At 40.3% G+C, this 22,329-nt stretch overlaps 1 protein-coding gene across 2 annotated transcripts in view; it reads left to right on the top strand.

Moving 5' to 3' along the window:
* LOC134874641 (cell division control protein 42 homolog) overlaps positions 1-7,794 on the top strand; it is a 19,724-nt gene extending 11,930 nt beyond the window's left edge. For both annotated transcript variants that reach the window (XM_063898720.1, XM_063898721.1), the window contains exons 3-6: positions 2,851-2,923; positions 3,321-3,430; positions 3,791-3,988; positions 5,093-7,794. In XM_063898720.1, coding sequence (XP_063754790.1) covers positions 2,851-2,923; positions 3,321-3,430; positions 3,791-3,988; positions 5,093-5,182 — 471 coding nt within the window. In that variant the 3' untranslated portion in view covers positions 5,183-7,794. The remainder of the gene's footprint in view (positions 1-2,850; positions 2,924-3,320; positions 3,431-3,790; positions 3,989-5,092) is intronic.
* The last annotated feature ends 14,535 nt before the right edge of the window (positions 7,795-22,329 follow it).

Below are 22,329 nucleotides of genomic sequence, written 5' to 3'. Positions count from 1 at the left end.
GAGCTGGGACCACAGTCTCAAAGAAAACCATTAGTAACACACTACGCCGTCATGGATTAAAATCCTGCAGCGCACGCAAGGTCCCCCTGCTCAAGCCAGCGCATGTCCTGGCCCGTCTGAAGTTTGCCAGTGACTTTCTGGATGATCCAGAGGAGGAATGGGAGAAGGTCATGTGGTCTGATGAGACAAAAATAGAGCTTTTTGGTCTAAACTCCACTCGTCGTGTTTGGAGGAACAACAAGGATGAGTACAATCCCATCCCAGCTGTGAAGCATGGAGGTGGAAACATCATTCTTTGGGGATGCTTTTCTGCAAAGGGTACAGGACGACTGCACCGTATTGAGGGGAGGATGGATGGGGCCATGTATCACGAGATCTGGGCCAACAATCTCCTTTCCTCAGTAAGAGCATTGAAGATGGGTTGTGGCTGGGTCTTCCAGCATGACAACAACCCAAAACACACCGCCAGGGCAACTAAGGAGTCGCTCCGTAAGAAGCATCTCAAGGTCCTGGAGTGGCCTAGCCAGTCTCCAGACCTGAACCCAATAGAAAATCTTTGGAGGGAGCTGAAAGTCCGTATTGCCCAGTGACAGCCCCGAAACCTGAAGGATCTGGAGAAGATCTGTATGGAGGAGTGGGCCGCAGTGTGTGCAAACCTGGTCAAGAACTACAGGAAACGTCTGATCTCTGTAATTGCAAACAAAGGTTTCTGTACCAAATATTAAGTTCTGTTTTTCTGATGTATCATAAAAAGTTAAAATACTTATGTCATGCAGTAAAATTCTAATTAATTACTTAAAAATCATACAATGTGATTTTCTGGACTTTTGTTTTAGATTCCGTCTCTCACAGTTGAAGAGTAGCTATGATAAAAAATACAGACTTCTACATGCTTTGTAAGTGGGAAAATCTGCAAAATCGGCAGTGTATCAAATACTTGTTCTCCCCACTGTATATATGTGTGTGTGTGTATATATATATATATATATATATATATATATATATATGTGTATATGTGTATATATATATGTGTGTGTGTGTATATATATACATGTATATACAGTGGGGCAAAAAAGTATTTAGTCAGCCACCAATTGTGCAATTTCTCCCATTTAAAAAGATGAGAGAGGCCTGTAATTTTCATCAAAGGTACACTTCAACTATGAGAGACAGAATGGGGGAAACAATCCAGGAAATCACATTGTAAGATTTTTAATTAATTAATTGGTAAATTCCTCGGTAAAATAAGTATTTGGTCACCTACAAACAAGCAAGATTTCTGGCTCTCACAGGCCTGTAACTTCTTCTTTAAGAGGCTCCTCTGTCCTCCACTCGTTACCTGTATTAATGGCACCTTTTTGAACTCGTTATCAGTATAAAAGACACCTGTCCACAACCTCAAACAGTCATACTCCAAACTCCACTATGGCCAAGACCAAAGAGCTGTCAAAGGAGACCAGAGACAAGATTGTAGACCTGCACCAGGCTGGGAAAACTGAATCTGCAATAGGTAAGCAGCTTGGTGTGAATAAATCAACTGTGGGAGCAATTATTAGCAAATGGAAGACATACAAGACCACTGCTAATCTCCCTCGATCTGGGGCTCCACGCAAGATCTCACCCCGTGGGGTCAAAATGATCACAAGAACGGTGAGCAAAAATCCCAGAACCACACGGGGGGACCTAGTGAATGACCTGCAGAGAGCTGGGACCAAAGTAACAGAGGCTACCATCAGTAACACACTACGCAGCCAGGGACTTAAATCCTGCAGTTCCAGACGTGTCCCCCTGCTTAAGCCAGTACATGTCCAGGCCCGTCTGAAGTTTGCTAGAGGGCATTTGGATGATCCAGAAGAGGATTGGGAGAATGTCATATGGTCAGATGAAACAAAATAGAACTTTTTGGTAAAAACTCAACTCGTCGTGTTTGGAGGAGAAAGAATGCAGAGTTGCATCCAAAGAACACCATACCTACTGTGAAGCATGGGGGTGGAAACATCATGCTTTGGGGCTGTTTTTCTGCAAAGGGACCAGGACGACTGATCCGTGTAAAGGAAAGAATGAATGGGGCCATGTATCGTGAGATTTTGAGTGAAAACCTCCTTCCATCAGCAAGGGCACTGAAGATGAAGCGTGGCTGGGTCTTTCAGCATGACAATGATCCCAAACACACCGCCAGGGCAACGAAGGAGTGGCTTCGTAAGAAGCATTTCAAGGTCCTGGAGTGGCCTAGCCAGTCTCCAGATCTCAACCCCATAGAAAATCTTTGGAGGGAGTTGAAAGTCCGTGTTGCCCAGCGACAGCCCCAAAACATCACTGCTTTAGAGGAGATCTGCATGGAGGAATGGGCCAAACTACCAGCAACAGTGTGTGGAAACCTTGTGAAGACTTACAGAAAACGTTTGACCTCTGTCATTGCCAACAAAGGGTATATAACAAAGTATTGAGATGAACTTTTGTTATTGAACAAATACTTATTTTCCACAATCATTTGAAAATAAATTCTTTAAAAATCAGACAATGTGATTTTCTGGATTGTTTCCCCCATTCTGTCTCTCATAGTTGAGGTGTACCTATGATGAAAATTACAGGCCTCTCTCATCTTTTTAAATGGGAGAACTTGCACAATTGGTGGCTGACTAAATACTTTTTTGCCCAACTGTATACATATATATATGTATCTATGTATATATGTATGTGTCTCTTTGGTTGGGCACTCATAATCCTCTTAAAGATGAGAAGTGTACTTTCTGTTGTGTTTGAAATATCATATGCTTTTTTCACATGTGTACTTCCTTCTTTTGTGCTCCCTCTCTGTCGTCCTTCCTCACCCCTCACCCCCCTTCTCAGGTTTTTGATAACTATGCCGTGACAGTGATGATCGGCGGGGAGCCGTACACTCTGGGACTGTTTGACACCGCAGGTAAAAAGAATTACGCTACATCATCATGGACACCTTACGCCGACGTGGCTAAGCTAAGGGCTAGCTAGGCTAATGTTAGGCTTGGCGATGTTCTGTATTCTCATTTAGACACTTATTAGCTACGTCTGTTTTTAAGACACATTAAACAGACATTTCATATTTAGGTATCTACTGACGGGAACATCTCATAAGCTTGTGTCAACCAAAGACAGAACTTCAGGCATCTTACGAAAAACGCATTCAAAAAACCATTGACATCAAGGAGAGTGAGCTCAGAAGTGCTAGGACTCCTACACCACTGTCATTGACAACTGTTGCAGCCTACTCCACCTGTCTTTGTAAACATTGTGTTTGCTTCCTGCCATTGATCTGAGTGTTTGTGTGTCTCCCTCTGCAGGTCAGGAGGACTACGACAGGCTGCGACCCCTCAGCTACCCTCAGACCGACGTCTTCCTCGTCTGTTTCTCCGTAGTATCGCCTTCCTCTTTTGAGAATGTCAGAGAGAAGGTGAGTTTGTGTAGCAGAGTCATTCTCGTCCGTTTCAGCACTTAAAACAACAAAAGAGGTTTTATTTATTCCAACACAGAATCTTTAAAAGAAACAGCTTTTTGTATGCAAGCGTTTGAGAAATGAAAAATTATTATTTATCTGTTTATAAACTTCCACTAAAGCTGGTACATTTCCCTAACACATTTTTTAACCAAAAACGTGCAACAAAAAAATACAAAATCTGCATTCCTACTAAAATTGTTAATCTCTTATCAGTTTTATTCTGATTAGACAAATTTAACTATGCCTTTCAGCATGAGGTGTTATTCCAGTCTACCAGATTAAACCCCTCATGCTTCTCTGACTGTGTCTTCACAGTGGGTGCCGGAGATCTCCCACCATTGCCCGCGGACGCCCTTCCTGCTGGTCGGGACTCAGGTGGATCTGAGAGACGACAGCAACACTCTGGAGAAACTGGCCAAGAACAAACAGCGAGCCCTGACCTGTGAGAGCGGGGAGAAACTGGCCCGGGAACTGAAGGCCGTCAAATACGTGGAGTGTTCAGCCCTCACACAGGTACGCAGAGAGGAAGGGCTTTAGAGGGAGAAACGGGCCTCTAAAGTGTCCTAAGAGAGAATAACTTTTTCGTTAAGTAAAATGAAGAAGAAAAAAAAGGCAGCGCTTCCATTCAGTTTGAATCCAAGGATGTTTGTAGTACAAGTTCCCAATACGTAATGGTGGCTTGTAATAATAATTGGTATAAGGCAGGGGTGTCCAAATTTTTTTCACTGAGGGCCACATAGAGAAAAACATATGAAGGGCTGGGCCCCTCACTAGAGGAGAGGTATATTACCTCATAAGTGAAGTTATAAATTAAACCAATCAATCAAATGTAGGTAAATTATTCTTGATACTTGAATATGCTTTAAGAAAAAAAAACAGCCTACATCAAAGCTTTTCATAGGGTTTCATTTATTTTGTGGGCAGGTCATTCCTTAAAACAGAAACTTCAGATTTATTATAATAAGGGGGATATGAAGGGTCTATTTCGATCTTGTTATGCAATAAGTTATTGGGCGTTTTTAAAGATTTATTTTAAAATGCTTCATCCTTCATTGACTGACTTTATTTGAACAGCGGGCTTTTTAACACATGAATACTGTGTAATGTATTTTTACACAGTAAGATATACAATATAAGAAAAGCATACCTTTTTGAATTTGCTGTGATCCAATTAAAAAATGGACAACTGGCCGTAGTTTGGAAACCCCTCATATAAGGAATACAACTCAAATAGCAAACATTGGGTTTTTTCTGCCTCTTGAAGTGTGAGGTATTGCTGCTTCACATCGCCTGACTTTGCAGTAAAACATTAATATGTGGGTCAATTTAAATATTACATTTGAGGAAAGAGCTACATCTTTTGATCTGTTTGTCTTTTTTTATCAATGGAACTTTCTCAGTGAAGGAAAATGTTTTAAGATGGGTTAAATTGACTTTTTGGGAGGTATTTTTACAATAGTTTACAAATGGGCCATCAAACATTTCCTTTGGCCCCCATATTTTAGGGGCTTGTTGGTGAATGAGGTCAGTGCTAAAGGTTTCTAACCCCCTCTTTTAATCCCTTTTTAAAAATTTTGTTAGCAAACAAAGCTCATCGGTGTTTCTCTCTTTTCTCAGAGGGGTCTGAAGAATGTGTTTGATGAGGCCATCCTGGCAGCTCTGGAGCCTCCAGATAACAAACCCAAGAAGCGCTGCGTCCTGCTATAGATGCAACATGAGGAGGAGGAGGAGGAGGAGGAGGAGGAGGAGGAGGAGGAAGGGGAGGAAGGGAGGAGATGAACCAAGAATGGAACGGAGGGAGGCAGTACTGAGAGAAAGGGGGATGGTGTGGACGAGGTCATTTGTAAAACAGTGCCTTCAGCCGTAGTGACTTACCGTGGGGTGTGGTGTTGGAAGAGGCAGGCTCTCGACAGGCTTTATTTTCATCATAGATTCGTGTCCATTATAATATGACTAACACATGTGGGCGAACATTCCTCACTAACCAGGAAACAGGCTTTCAATAATAGGAGGAGAGGGTTGCACGTCATGAAGCCTTAAATAGTGGGTGGAGTCACGGTTACAGCCCAAACTGGCAACCACCTCCTGAAAACATATTTACTCAAGTCACAAATTGTAAAGTTTCACATGTCTTTGCTGCCCTCTTACATTTATTGAGAAATCTTACTTTGGTCCAGAGCAGATTGCATTTGCACCATAGAAAGAGTAGTTAAAAACAATGAGGCATTAATGATATTTTTTCCCAGCTACCAGTCTGATTAGAACTACAAAAAGGGGAGAAAATGGGGCGAAAAGGAGTAATATTTATGATTTAAAGAGACATTAAAAGGTGACCCAGTTTGTGAGCAACGTGCCCCGCAGCTGCCGTCATGTTCAGTAGTATATGTTGAGATGCCGCTGTAACCTGACTTCATCCATAAAGAGATTCCATAGAGCTTCACTGACTTTGGTTTTGCAGTCGATAAAACGATGTAGAGACACTCACACACACACACACACACACACACACACACACACACACACACACACGCAGCAGTTAATGATGCACACCTGCAATAATAACAGGGGTGATGATCAAGAGTTGCACGTCCTTAAAAAAAACAAAGTCAAACTTTTGAGTTGGAACATGAGAAGGTTGAGTTTCATGAGACACATTTCAAGGCACAGGGTGCTCACCTGACTGTTAAGCAAACATTTGCACGTAAAGATGCGTTTCACCGCCATCATGCTGCCTTTTCTCTCCCGCCGTCTCACTGTGGACATCCTCACACTCCATCGTCACAGGGGAATCGATTGGCTGTAACTCTTTAAAAACTGCATACCACCTCATATAAAGTATTTAAGGTGTTGAATATAGAATAAAATCCTAAATAAACCCATTTTATATCCATTTTTAGAGCAAATGCCAAAAGAAACAGGATAGAGCGCGGCCTCAGCTCTGGGTCTTCTTTTGCGAGTCAGCCAGTCACACTTAAGATACATTTATTGCAAAAAACGTTATGAAAAACCGAGATATGGCTGTCAATACGCTAACGTAGATGAGTTAAACCCTAGATTTAAGTCTGTGAAACATGTGCCAAACAGCCATCTCAATTAAAGTCCTATGAAGCCATCATCTGATAAACATACAAATGCCTTAATTTGACTGCAGCACCAATCCCAGAATTCACCTTCTTTTATTCAATTGTGTGTGTGTTGAAACTTAAAGTAGTAATGCCTTAACATTTGTCATTTCCTACTCAAAATCATAGCTGCCTTATTGCTTAAGATCCTAAAAAATATATTTTCAAAGTTTTGGGACAGTTTTTTCCTCTTGGGAAATATTGTAACACCGAGCAGCCCTTCTTTATCAGGCTATTTTACATTTCATTTGTGACAAAGGCAAAACAGTAACCCAACCTGCTGGTGTACAGTTTAATGGAATCCTAACTTGCCTTATGCTGTGGATAGTAGATGTGACTAATGAGCAAAACATTTCACTCGTGACCTCCTCGTATTGTTCGCTCCTGCTTCGCTCTCCTCGTTCGTTTGGTGTGTTGGCACCTCCTGGAGGCCTTAAAGGGGAATACCGCTCAGTTTAAAGGTTCATCTGTGTTGTTTCTTGGCCAGCAGAAGTGTTTTGGGGCACCAACAAATCTCCTCTGGAGCCTAAAACAGGATAAGTTGGACTTAAACTTACAAGATCATCAGTTATACCATCAGGCATCTTTAAGCAGCTTAACAAAATGCGTTTTGGAGTTGCACAGAACTGTTTAGCCGTTTTCGCCCAACTTAGCGTTGTGTTATGAAGCTAAATGATATGTAATAAAGGATAAGAGTACATTAGCTAAGGAACGGGAATACCTGATGTTATGTCGTGTTTTGGTAATGCTCTTTAATACTGATTATCCACAGCCAAATAATAACCTAAATCTTTAAACTGAGAAGATTTCCTTATTAAAATTATCTATAATTCCACTTTGCTTATATTTTTTCCACTGTTTCGGAGATGACAGTTTATTCTGATAATGTATGGATGATTACAAGTATTTTTTATATATATATATATATATATATATATATAATTTTCTTTGTTCCTTATTGTTTATTTTGGGGAACATTATTTTAGCTGTTTTTTTGGACATTTGAGGTTTTTATTTTTAGATATTTTTACTGTGTGCCAACAGTTTGAGTATCACAAACTAAACAACTCTCATGATAAGCTTCTAGTGGCAGAAAAAAAACAGCTGAAGCAATATTTACAGAAAACTGCTCTGTATAAAAAGATGAATGTTAGAAGTGGTGGGTGTTGTTTGGAAATAATAAAAACAGTACTTGAATGTTGTTTCACCTCGACTCGATTTTAATTCACATTTAAGACACTTTTCTCCTCCAACCTATCCTGCTTTTTTTATTATCTGCACTGTTCTTTATTTTGGATAAAACAGCTAAGTCTTCAACAAAAATGATCAATACACGTTTATTGATCTTTTGGTAAACGGGAACAAAAGTCTTAAACTGTATTCTTTTCATAATATATGCTGGGAAATGACTCTCCCCGGGATAACGTTTTTAAGTTCAGGAGATGTTATAAAATGAAATAGAATTTAATAATAACTCTTTCCATTTTAATTGAAGCTATGTGAAACTCACATCCAGATATTTGATATTCATCACATTTCTCCTCTGACATTTGAGTGTAAATGACTTATAATTAGGTAAAAAACATCAATTTAAAGTCAAATTTATTCTAACCTTTATATATTCTAAGACATTTCTACAGTAGACAGCTAATCTCCTATTGTTTGATCCACATTTTTCTTTTTTCATGTTATGAACAAATACAAATACAGAGAGCATCACTTGTTTGCAGAGTGAAAGACAGAGTTTGTGTTGCATATTTAAACACAGAAGTGGGAGAAGGGGGGCGGGGGGATGTTGCACCTGGTGATATATGAACAGAGCATTCTGGCAGCTAGGGAGGCAGTATCAGGATGAAGTTCAGACTGTTAGTTCACATAGAGTGTAACAACCCTGTGACAAACCTTCTTCGTAAGGACATTTCCCAAGCTTAGCACAAGCATGAGAGCCAGAGATTCACTTTAGCATGTAAGAATCTCACAGTAATGTAATTTTAGTAAAGAAGTGATTAAAGTAAGAAGATATTAACCAAATGTATTGAAAATGTAGAATTTTTGTAGCGACCCATTAAGAATGTGTCGAGATCATTTTCTAATTCTAGTCTGGCTGGCTGGTCCTGGTCTGAGCAAACGCGATCATGCTTGTGTAGCTGTTCAAAATTGCGTCTACACTTTGCTTTAAGTGGCTTGATGAATATGTCTTCATTTTAACCTCCAGTATCGCTCTTTTTTTCCTCATAATTCACTTTATTCTTAAAAGTTCAAAATTAAACCATGGAGTGCTTCCAGCCTAATTTATACATGTTAAAAATCGCTAAATAGTCTTTATTATAAAGAATGGACAATGTTATTTGGGACATTTAAATATAGTTTTTTTCCTTATTTGAACTCCCCACGTATTAATAGTTCAAACAATACAGAATGAACGCATAAATAGTTAATATTTACCTGATTATAGCTAATAAATGTAGTGCATTATTAAAATCCTTTTTCATGCACCAACAGACCAAAATAAATCCCTTTATGTGAAAACCTGCTTGTTAGTAACCTTGATTCTGACAGACATGTTGGACGTGACATTGTCGGACCAGTGGGTCGGGCAGTACCTTACAGTGAACACTAGGTGGCGCTGTAGCACCGGGTTTGAGTGAAGCCTCAGTGAATACAGTATGTAAATGACCTGGGTTCATTTTGATTGGCAGACTAAAATGGATCCTTCAGACCAACGTGGCATGGAGGATAAGAGCGACTCCATCCTTTGTCTCCCGGTCGGCAGCCAAATGAAGAAACCGTGAAAAGAACACCATTTACTATCTTTCTCACAGGGTGCCTGTATCTATCATGCACACTTTTCCTGTCATCTCTTTCTTCTCCCTCTCAATCTCTTTAGCCTAAGGTCCTCACCAAACATTTGAGTCACCTCCATTACGCAACAGCTTCTTACAACATGCTCATTGTTGCAACACTGTCTTCTTATCTGAACTTCACAACTTCCCACTGGGAGTGCTGTGTGGTAATATGGGAACATGCCTGTGGCACTGAGGGTATCTTAAGGGCGACTAATCTGGCCGGTTCCCTCCGAATGCTAAACCATCTTAACACTTAAATGTCATTTAACATGGCCAGTTCATTACATGCAAAACCTATGATTACTATATTTCTATAAATCTGATTATTTGATGATATAACAATTAATTTCCTGTCATATTGTTAAGATATTGAGTCCTATTGAGTCGTCTGTAATTCAATAGAAGCATATGTACAATCAGCCCGTCTGACTGTACATATGTCTTAGAAGAACTCTTTATTTGAATTGGTTTTCAAATACAAAGTTGTCATGTCAGCATATCTGCTGTGATCCTGAGTGGTGGACCCTGAGTCGTGGCTGTGCCTGTCGCTGTGGTCCTGCCTGAAACCCACCTTGTTACTTCTTTGAGGGCACCAACAGGATGTTGACATCCACCTGGATTCACCTTCTTCTTATTTATAGGCAAATGCATTTTCAAGCATTGCAACTACCTTTGTTGTAAATGTATTATCTTTTTAATTTACACACAACATCTATTGCACTTCTGTCTATCCTGGGAGAGGGATCCCTCCTCTGTTGCTCTCCCCGAGGTTTATTAATTTCCCCCCATTCACGGGGGTTTCTTTGGAAGTTTTTCCTTGTCCGATGTGAGGGTTCAAGGACAAAGGGTGTTGTATTCATATTCTGCACAAACTGTAAAGTCCACTGAGACAAATGTAAAATGTGTGATATTGGGCTTTATAAATAAGCTTTGATTGATATCTGAGATTAAACTGACATTCTTTAATATTTTTATACATATTTTCCAGGCATTGATTTCTATTCATTTGATTCAGGACATGACAATCAGTAAACAGACTGAGGACACTTGGTTGATATAGTAATGTTTCTGTGTTGACGCAGATGTGCCTAGCTTGCTCAATTTTACCTCTTTAATGTATTACCTGTTTTGTTTTTTTTCCCCCGTATGTATAATGTGACCGGTGGTGAAAAGCAACAAAGCAAAAAGTTAACTAACTTTACTCAGATGCTTTGGGCTACAAGTACAATTGTAAATCTACTTACACCATTACATGCAACTTTAAACGTATTTTACACTACATTTCAAAGTATTTGCTTATTTATTCAACCTTTTTTAAAAGAGTTACCTCGGTTGCATTTCAGATTAAACACTTCATCCCAAAACATTTGATTTAAAAAAATAAGAATTTTAGATTAAGCTGCCCATCAATGTGACAATAGTTTAAAGAAACGATTAAAGTTCAACATTGAATTTGTGACAGAGCTTTTTCATTGTGTTTTATGGTACTTTTACTGGGATAATTAGATATAAATACTTCCTTCATGGCAGCATGCAACACATCAGGAACCAAAGAAATACAATTCTTTGCCTGTTACAATTTACCAACTAAAAGTTTCTGAAACAGGAAAACTTCTACCTTAATGTATGAAATTTAACTTTGTACCAATAGGTTTAAGATGTTATGTTTGCTCTTTTCCATTTTTTGGAATTAAGATAATTTCCTAATCATTTCATAACTTTTAAATTCAGTTTTTATTTGTGTTTCAATACTGAGACTAAACCATTCAAGTCAAACCTCTTGGACGTCCAAACTTTCCTAACTTCCAGGTAAATAAAGGTAAGAACCACAGTGAGTTAACTGATTCCAGCTCAGTTTCAGTACTCAGTATGACTTTACGAATCAGAGCCAACTTATTGTATTTATTTGGCGGCCATCTTGTCTTGCTACTGATTCAGACACTGACACTTTGACTGCTGTCTGTCCCAACACGCCTCACTCTGCTGCTTGCTGGTTTGGCTAGTGAATATTATTGGATGTCCATCTGACCTCATTATAAATGCGTTGCCATAGGCAACCAGCTTGGAGAAGAAGGAGGGGTTGTGGGGGGGATAGAACAGTTGCATCATGGGATAGAAACCTGACCTCTCTTTTTTTCTTCCCTTTTTTTTCTCCCTCAGAGGGCGCACACGTGCACATATGCACATGTGTACACGTGCACACATGCAGAGAGTGCACCCGCAGTAACGCGCACACACAGTAAGCCTAAACAAAGATACAAAAACCTGTGCGAAGAGCCTCTTCACTCTGGGTGTAAACAACAATGCCACATTTGTTTATGGCTGAATGTAAAGGAATAACACGTACAGATGCTCTCACACTGCATGCTATTGTTGTAGAGAACTAACACTGTGTGTGTCAGCATTTAGTTGTCATTTAACTGTGAACAATCTCATACTATTGTCAACTTTCGCAGAACTTGAGTTTAAAACGAACAAAACTTTCATCAGGAATAAAGCTTGATGAAATGTGTCCAATATGTGAATATGTCCAACTTAACAACCAAAACCCAAAAATATATCCCTTTGTTTTGGTGTAATTCTGTGTTTCGGTGATTGTTTATGTTGGGTTTAGTGACAAAGTTGTGAGTCCTTGTGTGTATAACATTGTGTTGAAATTATCTTTGAATCTTTCTGTTAGAGTGTTTATCATAAAGTGTTCATCTGTTTAGAAAATCCGATGTGTCCAATGTCATGTTTGTATCATCAAGGTTGTTTATGATGATGTGTAAAATGTTACTGTGTTTGTATTTCTGTACTTTCAGATGGACATGTTTCTTTTATTTAACATTTCTGACTTTGTGCTTTGGTTCCTTTGTGTTGTATTTCACGATGTTTGTTTCCTTATATGTGATGTATTGTGTGTTTGTGTTCATGTTTGTTTGTGTGTCATGTCTGTCTTTAGTTTTGAAATTGTGTTCATACAAAATGTGTTTTATGTGTGCTTCTGTGTTCACATTGATCTTTAGGTGTGCACGTGTGAGTCTATGTGTTGTGGTCATTACACTTCCCTTGTCCTTCTCCTGTCTGTGTGCTTGATAATACATGTAATAATTTAGTCATTTCTGAATGTTGTGTTCATTTTCATCCTAGCTTTTGTTTGTGTGTTTCTACAATAAATGTCTGGGGTCTTGGTGTGTGTCTGCCTTTTTTTTTGTTTTATTCTTGTGTGTGTGTCATTGTTTATATGGATGTGTACTTTTCTGTGTACATGTAGTCTGTAATCTATATGTCTATTTGTCTCTGTCCTTGCGTTAAACCTTGTGTCCTTGCTCGTTTTTTGCTTTGTCTCCATCTTTTGTTTGTGTGTGTGTCTGTTGTGTTCTTTCCTCTGCCTCAATGTTCTTCTTCATATACGTCCTTATGGGTGTTCTTTTATGTGTGTGTTTATGGGTGTGTACATGTGATTGCACACACTCTTGTATTTTAGTATGTGTGTCAGGTTGTATACCGGTTAGCCTGTAATTTTGCATATTTTTGAATGTTTGTGTGTGTGTGTGTGTGTGTGTGTGTATGTGTGTAGACGTGGGTTTGCGGAATGTATGTGTGTATCCTCAGTGTGTACTTATGTCTTCATTTATGTATGAAGTGAGCTTTATCTGCAGAAACACAGCTATATGAATGTGTGCAACTGTATGTGTGTGTGTTCATAAATACAGTGAAACACACACGCACACTGAGCCTTCATCTCTGACATAACTGGTTACCATGCATACTGTGCGACTGACTATTATGGGGTGTTCTTTGTTTTGTCACGATGTGCCCTGGTATGGAATGGGAGGGGGGAGGGGAACAGGGTGTGTGTGTTAGCGTGCACGAAAGTGTGTGCGTGGAGTGTGGGGGGGGGGGGGTACATACGTGTGTGAGAGGGGAGGTATGTGTGTTTTAGTGTGTGTGTGGAAGGGGGGTAGCAGGGAAAAGTGTGTGTGTGTGTGTGTGTGTGTGTGTGTGTGTGTGTGTGTGTGTGTGTGTGTGTGTGTGTGTGTGTGTGTGTGTGTGTGTGTGTGTGTGTGTGTGTGTGTGTGTGTGTGTATGCATGTCGAGCAGAGGATTGGGTGGGGGTTGGGTGTGCGTGTCTGCGTGTCTGCGCGGACGTGCGAGCGAGCATATAATGTGTGCATGAGAGAGAGTGAGCGAGTGCATGCATGTGTTTTTGAGTAGGTAAGGGGGTAAGATGAAATGGCGTCTGATGTGTGCGTGCATGCAGGCCTCTGAGGTGGAATCTAAAAGTTTAAAGAAAATCTGTCTTTTCCTACTTCTGCTCACATCACCATCTCATCATTAACCATTTATTCAGCGTGTATTTTTTATACGACACATATTCAAGAGTTCTGATTTGTTCCCTGACCACAGCCTGAGAGCAGACACGAATAGGACTCGTGGTATAAGCATGGGAACAAAAATCTTAAAGAGCAAAAACAAAACTACAACTTGCTATAGATCACTTCCTGTGACATTAGTCAGAGGTTTAAGTGTTTTCTTGACTTTGTTGTCCCAAACAGCACCATACATGTGATATGTCATGATTTAGACCCCTAATTCAACACCCTGATAACAATATACTGGCATTTCTGTAACCTGTGACCTGGAGTTTTTATGTATTCCTCCTACCTACATAACAGCCTTTGGTTCCCATTAATTTCTGTATGTTATAAAAAGTTGGTTTTGCAGAATATTGACTTGGTTGATTTGTATTAGCATACAGTGGCCGACATGGGCAAACGCGCTAGAACAGTCCAAAGCTCTTAAATTAGAAGAAACGCACTGCCCTTTCAAAAACATTGCAAATATGAAAACCCAAATTTGCCAAAACACATACAAATGAAGAAACATCTTCACAAAGTTGATAACCTATGCAGCATTTATGAAACCTTTACCGAGTTGAAGAAACATGCACAGGCTTTATTAAAAGCATTGCACAAACGAAACGCTGCCAAACAAACACACTGCAAACCCAAAAGCAATAAAAAATGCTGCAAGAAGCTCAAAACACAACCCAAACGCGGACATTAAACACAGCTGGGACTGGAGTGTTTGTTGACATTCGGGGTTATTGTAACGCGTGTGCCCATCAATCACCGTATTAGCCATCAAAATGTGTCAGTGCATTATGTTAGGTATAATGTGTTATAAGTGTCCTTGGTGTTACATAAAAAAGCACACACTTTTCAAATCAATCTGCTAATAAACCTTGCATTGTTTTGATAAAACTACAGACTTCTTAAAAGTGAAAATCATGATCAAGCCTGATTATAAAGAACAAAACATTGGAAGTTTAATGATGGAGCTGAGAGTCACAACCATATCTATTTATTTTATCCTTGCCTAATGACTAATCTGTCCACCAAATTAAACTAGCTTTAGAAAATGTTCAATAAGGAAATCATTTTCTTTCCTGATCTGTCTTTTTGCCTCAGGTGATTCACTTGGGCGCTTTTTTTCTCTCTTTCCCACGCTGTCAAAATCCCAGCTTCACAATCCTGACATCGCCATTTCTTGCCAATGATTCCCTACCTTACTCCAATTGTTCTCACCTCAATGTAGGGCCATGTTTACTGAAATGCTTATCATCAAGTAAAGCTAATGAGCAAAGTCTTCATTTGTATCTTTTACAGATATTGCTACACACCTCCTATCGATCTCTCCTATTTGAAATGCATATTTCACTTTTGAAAATCTGGATGAAAGACAAGTGGATGGACAGATGGGAGATAACCTAATAGGCAGTATTCAAATGAAAACATAGAGGCGCGGTCAGAATTGGCAGGTCACGAGGGTAAAAATCGAGTCTACTCGTCCCCTGCTGCTAGAGGCTTGGTGTGCCCATTTATGTTCTTGACCTTGTCTGTGACCTCCCTGTCACTATCAAACATATTTTATCCTTTTGTCTGCAGTCCAACAGAAGAATGGTAACTCAGTATTATGTCTGCTTGTGGCTTAATCATAACCAATTCTATCATTCAAATGCGAGTTGTTATCAAAATCAAATGATAGTGTTAAATCTCTCAATTTGACACCCTTTAATCTAAGGAAAAATAAGACGTGTAGTGTTCACAGATGACAGGCGGGGATAGAAAGCTGAGACAAATCAAGAAAACTAACAGTTTGGCTGAAATTGTGTTAAGTTAAATAGCTTTGCTACATGACAACACACATGACAGAAGAGACCTCACAGATTGAGAGAGAAGGCCTCATTGGTTTGTCACTCAGCTGCTGTACAGCGTCACTGCTCCATCATCTAAAAGACTTCCCATCGGCCACTCTGCCATTGATTTCTTCAGTCGTCAGTATGTACAGCTCTATATGTCCTTGCACCATGACTTTGCAGCTGTAAACATATGATGAATCCATAGCATCAACATTGGGAGCATACATGTCGTTCTGATTGAGATTACCACTAAATATGAGGTAGAATAATGACTGTAACTGATGCCAGGATTACGGCTCTCTTTTCTAAAATGACCATATGTGACAGAGGACTTTTTGAATAGGCTTTTGAGACATGGAGGGCATGTCTGTTTCTGCAGCTATACAAAGAGAGAAGTAAAACAGCCTGAGGAAAACCTTGCTGAAAATGGAGGTAAATGCAAAGAAGTTGTTTAAACATTTTGAGCAATACAATAAAACATGTGTTCTCTGTAGCGTCCCTGTCGGTTCCAAATTAAACATGATTACACCAAAGTCAGAGGAACAAGTTCTCAACTCGGTAACTCTGGGAAGAAATACACTTCTTCCCAGAGTTATAAAAAGGTTTATTTATACTGCAATCCATTTACCTTGGGATTCGACACTCGAGTAGGAAGGTTTAATGGGACACAAGACAGAAGCACTGATAAACAGTATGTTACTGCAGCTTTTACGTAGTTGATGTATCACACAGCCATTTCTGATTTTTAGGTCCGGGTTGTTACATTCCAGATCCAACCAAGAGGCAGCTCTATTTGAAATGTCCAACTGGGAACTAATTTAAGTTTGTGACATGCTGTCTGTCTCCAAATGTGTCCATATCTGGGTATAATACACTGTGCTTCAACAGATGTAGAGCATACAGCTATAATCCTCAAAGCTTCATATAAGCAGGTCTCAGTGCTTTCATTAACAAAGGGCCTGCAACATCTTGCTCTGCTGTAGCACCGAAAATACAAATAAGGCATCTTCTTAAATGCATCTTCTATGTCGCACTGCAAGAAGAACCTGTGTATCATTTTAATCTAATGTTATTATGTGTGAAACCTGTCCTGTTTTTCATTCCCACTCGGTTGCTGCTTCAACTCCTGAATTTTCCCACATCGATAATAAAGGTACATCTCCTCTTATCTTAAATAAATACAATATAAAGGACTAATATAACGCTTCACAGGCCTTAGAGTAGATGTAAGTTGTAAGCAGTTTTTACATTTTTCTATCTCAGATAATTTAAGTTGAAGGATATTTGGATTCTAAATAAAGATACATGTGTCCAGTATTGTAAGAACAAACCTTGCGTAACACCATTTTTTCATCTTGGGACCCCAAGGGGAGGTCCTGGGACTGCACCAATCCAGCATCGCTGCGCCCAGTGCCCTTATTAAGTAGATATAATGTCTGGTTTGATTTTGCAAGGACCAAGCCATAGAAAAACAAGACAAGACGAACTTCCCTCCTGTGGCTTAGGCCGTATAAACTGGCTCGACTTCATATCTATTAGTATCCGCGATGGTCTTTACTACTGTGTGTATAGGCAGAGAGAGAGAGGAACCCCGGGTTGACAAAGTGTGATGAAGACGTCACAAATAGGAAGGCTGGGTATTTTGAGCTTCTATAAGTGGCTGCTGTTAGGAGAGACATACTGTACTCTGCACTTCAGGAACCTATAAGACAGGAAATGGTGATGGCTGCGGTGAAGGGAGAGGGAGGGGGGGAGAGAGAAGGCGAATTAGCAGTGTTATTATTATGGAGTGGCAGGCCAAGCATTGAAGAAAGAAAGCGGAGGTGGGGGGTGGGGGGCAGGCAAACGCATATTATGGGATGTCTGAGTTGTCAGGCTGGGGGGAGGGGTGGAGGCGGAGAAGTAAGAAGGGTGGGGGGGGTGAGTATTATGGTCTGGCCTAGTGCTTTTTTTGTGTGTGGTGGCTCCCCCTCTATGCAGCACCTCCTTCCCCCTCCCTCCCCAGTCCACATGAGCTCTTGTGTGTGTGTGTGTGTGTGTGTGTGTGTGTGTGTGTGTGTGTGTGTGTGTGTGTGTGTGTGTGTGTGTGTGTGTGTGTGTGTGTGTGTGTGTGCATCAACATCACGCCTAGACGTGCGCAGACTATAATGTATGTCGGGAAATAGTATCTATCTTCAGGTGACTCGCGAACAAGAAGGTAGCGAGACCCAAGAGAGAGGAGGCAGCACAAAGCCGCAGAGTGGCAGCCGGGAAGTCATCAACAAAACTTCACGGGCAAACTGAGCACAATACACTCCCTGTCCCCTGTAATGTAAATTATTGAGGCAGCGATGGAGCCATGAGTGTGTTTATGTTCGGTGGTTTGCCTTGTTTACTGCTCCTACCACGGCGGATCCTTTGCACGGTCCTTTTGTGCTGATAAAAATGCCAGCTTGTCTTGGAATTAGTTTTATTCACTGCAGTTACATCTATAAACACCAGGTAGTTGTTATGTAATCTGAAACAGAAGCTTTATCAGTATGGTTTTAAAACTGCACAATAATTGGTTTCAAAAAGCATTTCTACGGACATGAATGTGAAAGCACCTTTCCTGCTAGACAAAAAAACCCACTAAGATCTGGCGTTGGACTTTAAAGACAAAGGTTACAATCTGCATTTAATCCTGGGACAAATGTCTCTGTATGAGTCAAGGATATTTATCAGCTCCTGCTCCCATTGGTAATGATGGAAACATGACACTTGAGTGGACACTTTTTCAAACCCATCTAACATGCCGGCTGATACCTCCACACCATTGATCAAAAACACGGCCAACTGGTGATGGCAAAGGACCCTCATCGCCTATTTTAGGAAAACTAAAAACCTGGTATATGAGGGACAAAGGTGCTCTAGCCGTAACATATTAGTATTACAAAATACTGGTGAGTCAGGAAAATGTCCATGCATATCGTCAGTCCATCGCATAATACACTGCCCGGCCAAACAAAAAGGTCTCTAGCCTGTGGGGGCAGTGCTATGATCTGGGGTTGCTGCAGTTGGTCTGGTCTAGGTTCAGCAACGTTATGTGCCCAAAGAATGAGGTCAGCTGACTAGCCTACCTGAATATACTGAATGACCAGGTTATTCCATCAATGGATTTTTTCTTCCCTGATGGCACGGGCATGTTCCAAGATGACAATGCCAGGATCCATCGGGCTCAAATTGTGAAAGAGTGGTTCAGGGAGCATGAGACATAATTTTCACACATGGATTGGCCCCCACAGAGTCCAGACCTGAACCCGATTGAGAATCTTTGGGATGTGCTGGAGAAGACTTTGCGCAGTGGTCCGAATCTCCCGTCATCAACACAAGATCTTCGCGAAATATTAACGCAAGACAGAAATAAATGTTGTGACATTGCAGAAGCTTGTGGAAACGATGCCACAGGGAATGCGTGCCGTAATCAAAGCTAAAGGCGGTCCAACAAATATTAGAGTGTGTGACCTTTTTTTGCCGGGCAGTGTATTTATCTTAATAATTTCGTACATGTTTAATAGATTCTTGTTTAGGTGTCATGTGTGATTATGACCATGTTAAATATAGTGTAATTGTACTGTCCAACTGAAAATCACTTTATTTTTGTTTTATTATCTTGTGTGAACCACATTTCATGTTTTTCATTCTTATTCTGTTGCTGCTTTAACTATTGAATTTCCCCACGGGGATTAATAAAGGTACATCTTATCTTAAAACTAAATTGAAAGTTGGTAGCTTAATTGCATTCAGCTCAAAGCATTGCTGTCCCTGTGCACAGTATGTATGTATGTATACAGAGAAAGTCTGTTCATCCATATAAATGTTCCTCAGTGGTGCATTAACCCAAAAATCCCCTGAGTATAAATTAACCTGGATCTTCTTCATTCATAGCATAAGCAGACAATTGTTTGTACTTGGATTAACCTAAAAATGTGATGTTTCTTTCCCATGGCTTCAGTAATGCAGCCTTTCTCTCTTTTTAATGGGATTGTTGAGGAGCCGTTTGTTTTTCTAAATACATTTAATAGAATTGTAGTTGGACAAACACTGCAAGGGTTTCCTTGGTTATCTTTAGTGTACGTCTTTACCAGCCGGTCATTTGTTCAGTGTGCACATCAACGTTTGTGGATAATGTGTTAACATGACATACGATAATTAAAACGAGGTGTCTTTTTAATGAACGGTAACTTTCACATAGATTATTAAACACATTGATTTAGCATTATTTATTATATATAAAGTAAGACCGTGAAGATAGCACAGTTAACAAACATGACCATGAATGAAAAGGTCATGGGGTGGATTTTTAAGTCCACAACTTCATCAGCACATCTGAGCTGTCTGGGACATCCCGACAACCACAGCTTAAAAATCTAATGTTTAGCTTGTTGTTGTTCTCTCCATCTGTCAGCTGCCACTGTGTGTTATCTCATGTGGCAGACATGTTGGGTCTGATCAGATCCATTTGCACTTTGTTATCTGCAAGCCGCTTCAGAGCGTGTCCTGTAGGGCACGATAGGTGGAGCGGAGATGGTGTCTGAACAGCGGAGAGGAGGGAGGGGGGGTGAGGAGCAGTCAAGAAGTATTATGGTATGCATTTTGACTTACATGATAATCTGACCCCGCCTGTAACCCTCCTCCACCACTGCCACCCCTCAGCTCATCTCCATGGCGACCATCAGCACAGAAGCACTATTATGGTCTGTAGTCTACACCCCACCCCTCCCCTCCACCTCCTCCCTTTTTTTTCTTTTTGCCTCAGAAATTATATTATTATCATTATGTGATATGCAATTCTGTTGGTGGTGGGGGGGAGGGGCGTCTAGAGCCGTGCACGAGGTTTCTATGACAACTGCCCCCAGTATCCTTCTGATTGGTGATTATAAGATGATACCCCCCCACACACCCAACCCCTCATCCGACCGCCCCCCACCTCCTCCCCAAATGCACACATGAACACTGTGTCCATAGTCAAGGAAAAAGGAGAAGTGTGGGGGAGGGGGGAAAAGATGCAAACCAAGGGAGGGCAAAAGAGGAAGAAATGGGGAGGAAAGAAAGACAGAGAAGTTGTTTTTTAACTCGTTCTTTGTGTCGGCCCCTGTGAGAGGATACCGAGAGGAAGGAGTGCTGCTGCTGTCGGCTGTGGGACAAAGGAAAGTCCAGAAGAGAAAGAGAGAGATAGTCCGAATGCGGGTGTGCTGAGTCAGAGACGACTTCAGGTCCAGCTGTAAGAAAAGAGGCCAGAGGGAGAGAGGCCTCTAACTAAGGTCAAGAGAGAGCGGAGGGGGACAGCTTGGAAAGGGTTAAAAGCCAGAGTGTCGGGGCACTGCAACAATATGCTGACATGAATAATTTGTCATTACATTCATGAATCCTCCATACATTAAAAGAATCTCATCATACGGATATTAATTTTGCACTTTGTAAAATGACACAATGGTGTCCATGTGCAATGCAATATAATAATGTATCCCTGATTCCACGGTGAAACTGGTATTTTACTGAACAATAGGTCATTCATAATGACTGACTAATGCACACTCAACCTGCTGAATTACCACCAGCTGTTGTCTTCGCTGGCTTGCAGGTGTCCCTTCAAACCCGATATTCTCCTTTGTGGTCTCTAGGGCTGCAAAAACTCTCGAAACACCTATAAGTCGATTAACAGAGAAATAATCACAAATATACTTTGCTGATTGATCAATCGTTTTAATTCTTTTTTCAAGCTTAGAAAAAGAGCTGTTTTCAGGTGTGCAAATATGGAAATGCCCTATAGCATTCTCAGTTTTTCATTTTTAGCGGAATTAATGGGCTTTGAACTGATCAAACAAGACATAAAATACATCACCTTGGAATTTGATTGATTAGTTGCAGCCATTCAGACACATTGACATATGGTCAAAAATATTTGGACATCCCTGCGTTCTCATCATGTCCCAGGCTGCTTGTTGTCATGGTTTGGGCTAGATAATGTCACTTAAATTATGAAAAAATATTTTATTTAATTTTTATTTATACAATTGTTCGCTTCAGCAGTTTTTTTTCTCCAAAAAAGGGTAATTTTCCACATCAGTGGCCAGTGCTTTTGTACTGACCTGCAATTTCCTTCATTCATTTAACATTACAGAAAAACATCCAATAGAATGAACGCGGCTCTAATTTAGCCGCATGACAATATAACGTCGTCTGCATACTGCCTTGACCTATTAAATCCGTACAAGGACACATTCCTAGGATATTGCTCTGTAATGTGAAGTCATGTGATCAACTGCTTATAAAGTGTAATTTCATACTTTTGTAATCCGCAGTGCAGTGAGTCTGCATGGATCCAAAACAACTTAAAATGATTGTATTTTGTATTGCATTATACTAAAGGGAGTTTCTATTTTTTGTAAGGATGTATTTCTGTTTTTCTGCTGTATAATGTTCTTTGCATACATTTTGAATATATAATGCTTCAAATGTTCATCATGCTGAAATCCCCATGTGCAGGTAAGATGTTGAACAGTATGTTCTCTGAGTCTGACCTTATGAGAACATGCCCTTGGTTGAAATGCTGTCTATTAAAATGTAAGTGCAAAGGTGAGGCTCTTGCCTATGGTTTAAGCCTGGAACTTCAAGTGTTTTTTCTGATGTAATGTCCAGATAATCTTGGCTATATACTCTACTCTGGCGGGTAAAACA

The sequence above is a fragment of the Eleginops maclovinus genome, chromosome 13, assembly GCF_036324505.1.
Source record: "Eleginops maclovinus isolate JMC-PN-2008 ecotype Puerto Natales chromosome 13, JC_Emac_rtc_rv5, whole genome shotgun sequence".
Taxonomy (NCBI): Eukaryota; Metazoa; Chordata; class Actinopteri; order Perciformes; family Eleginopidae; genus Eleginops; species Eleginops maclovinus.
This window is presented reverse-complemented; position numbering and strand designations above follow the sequence as displayed.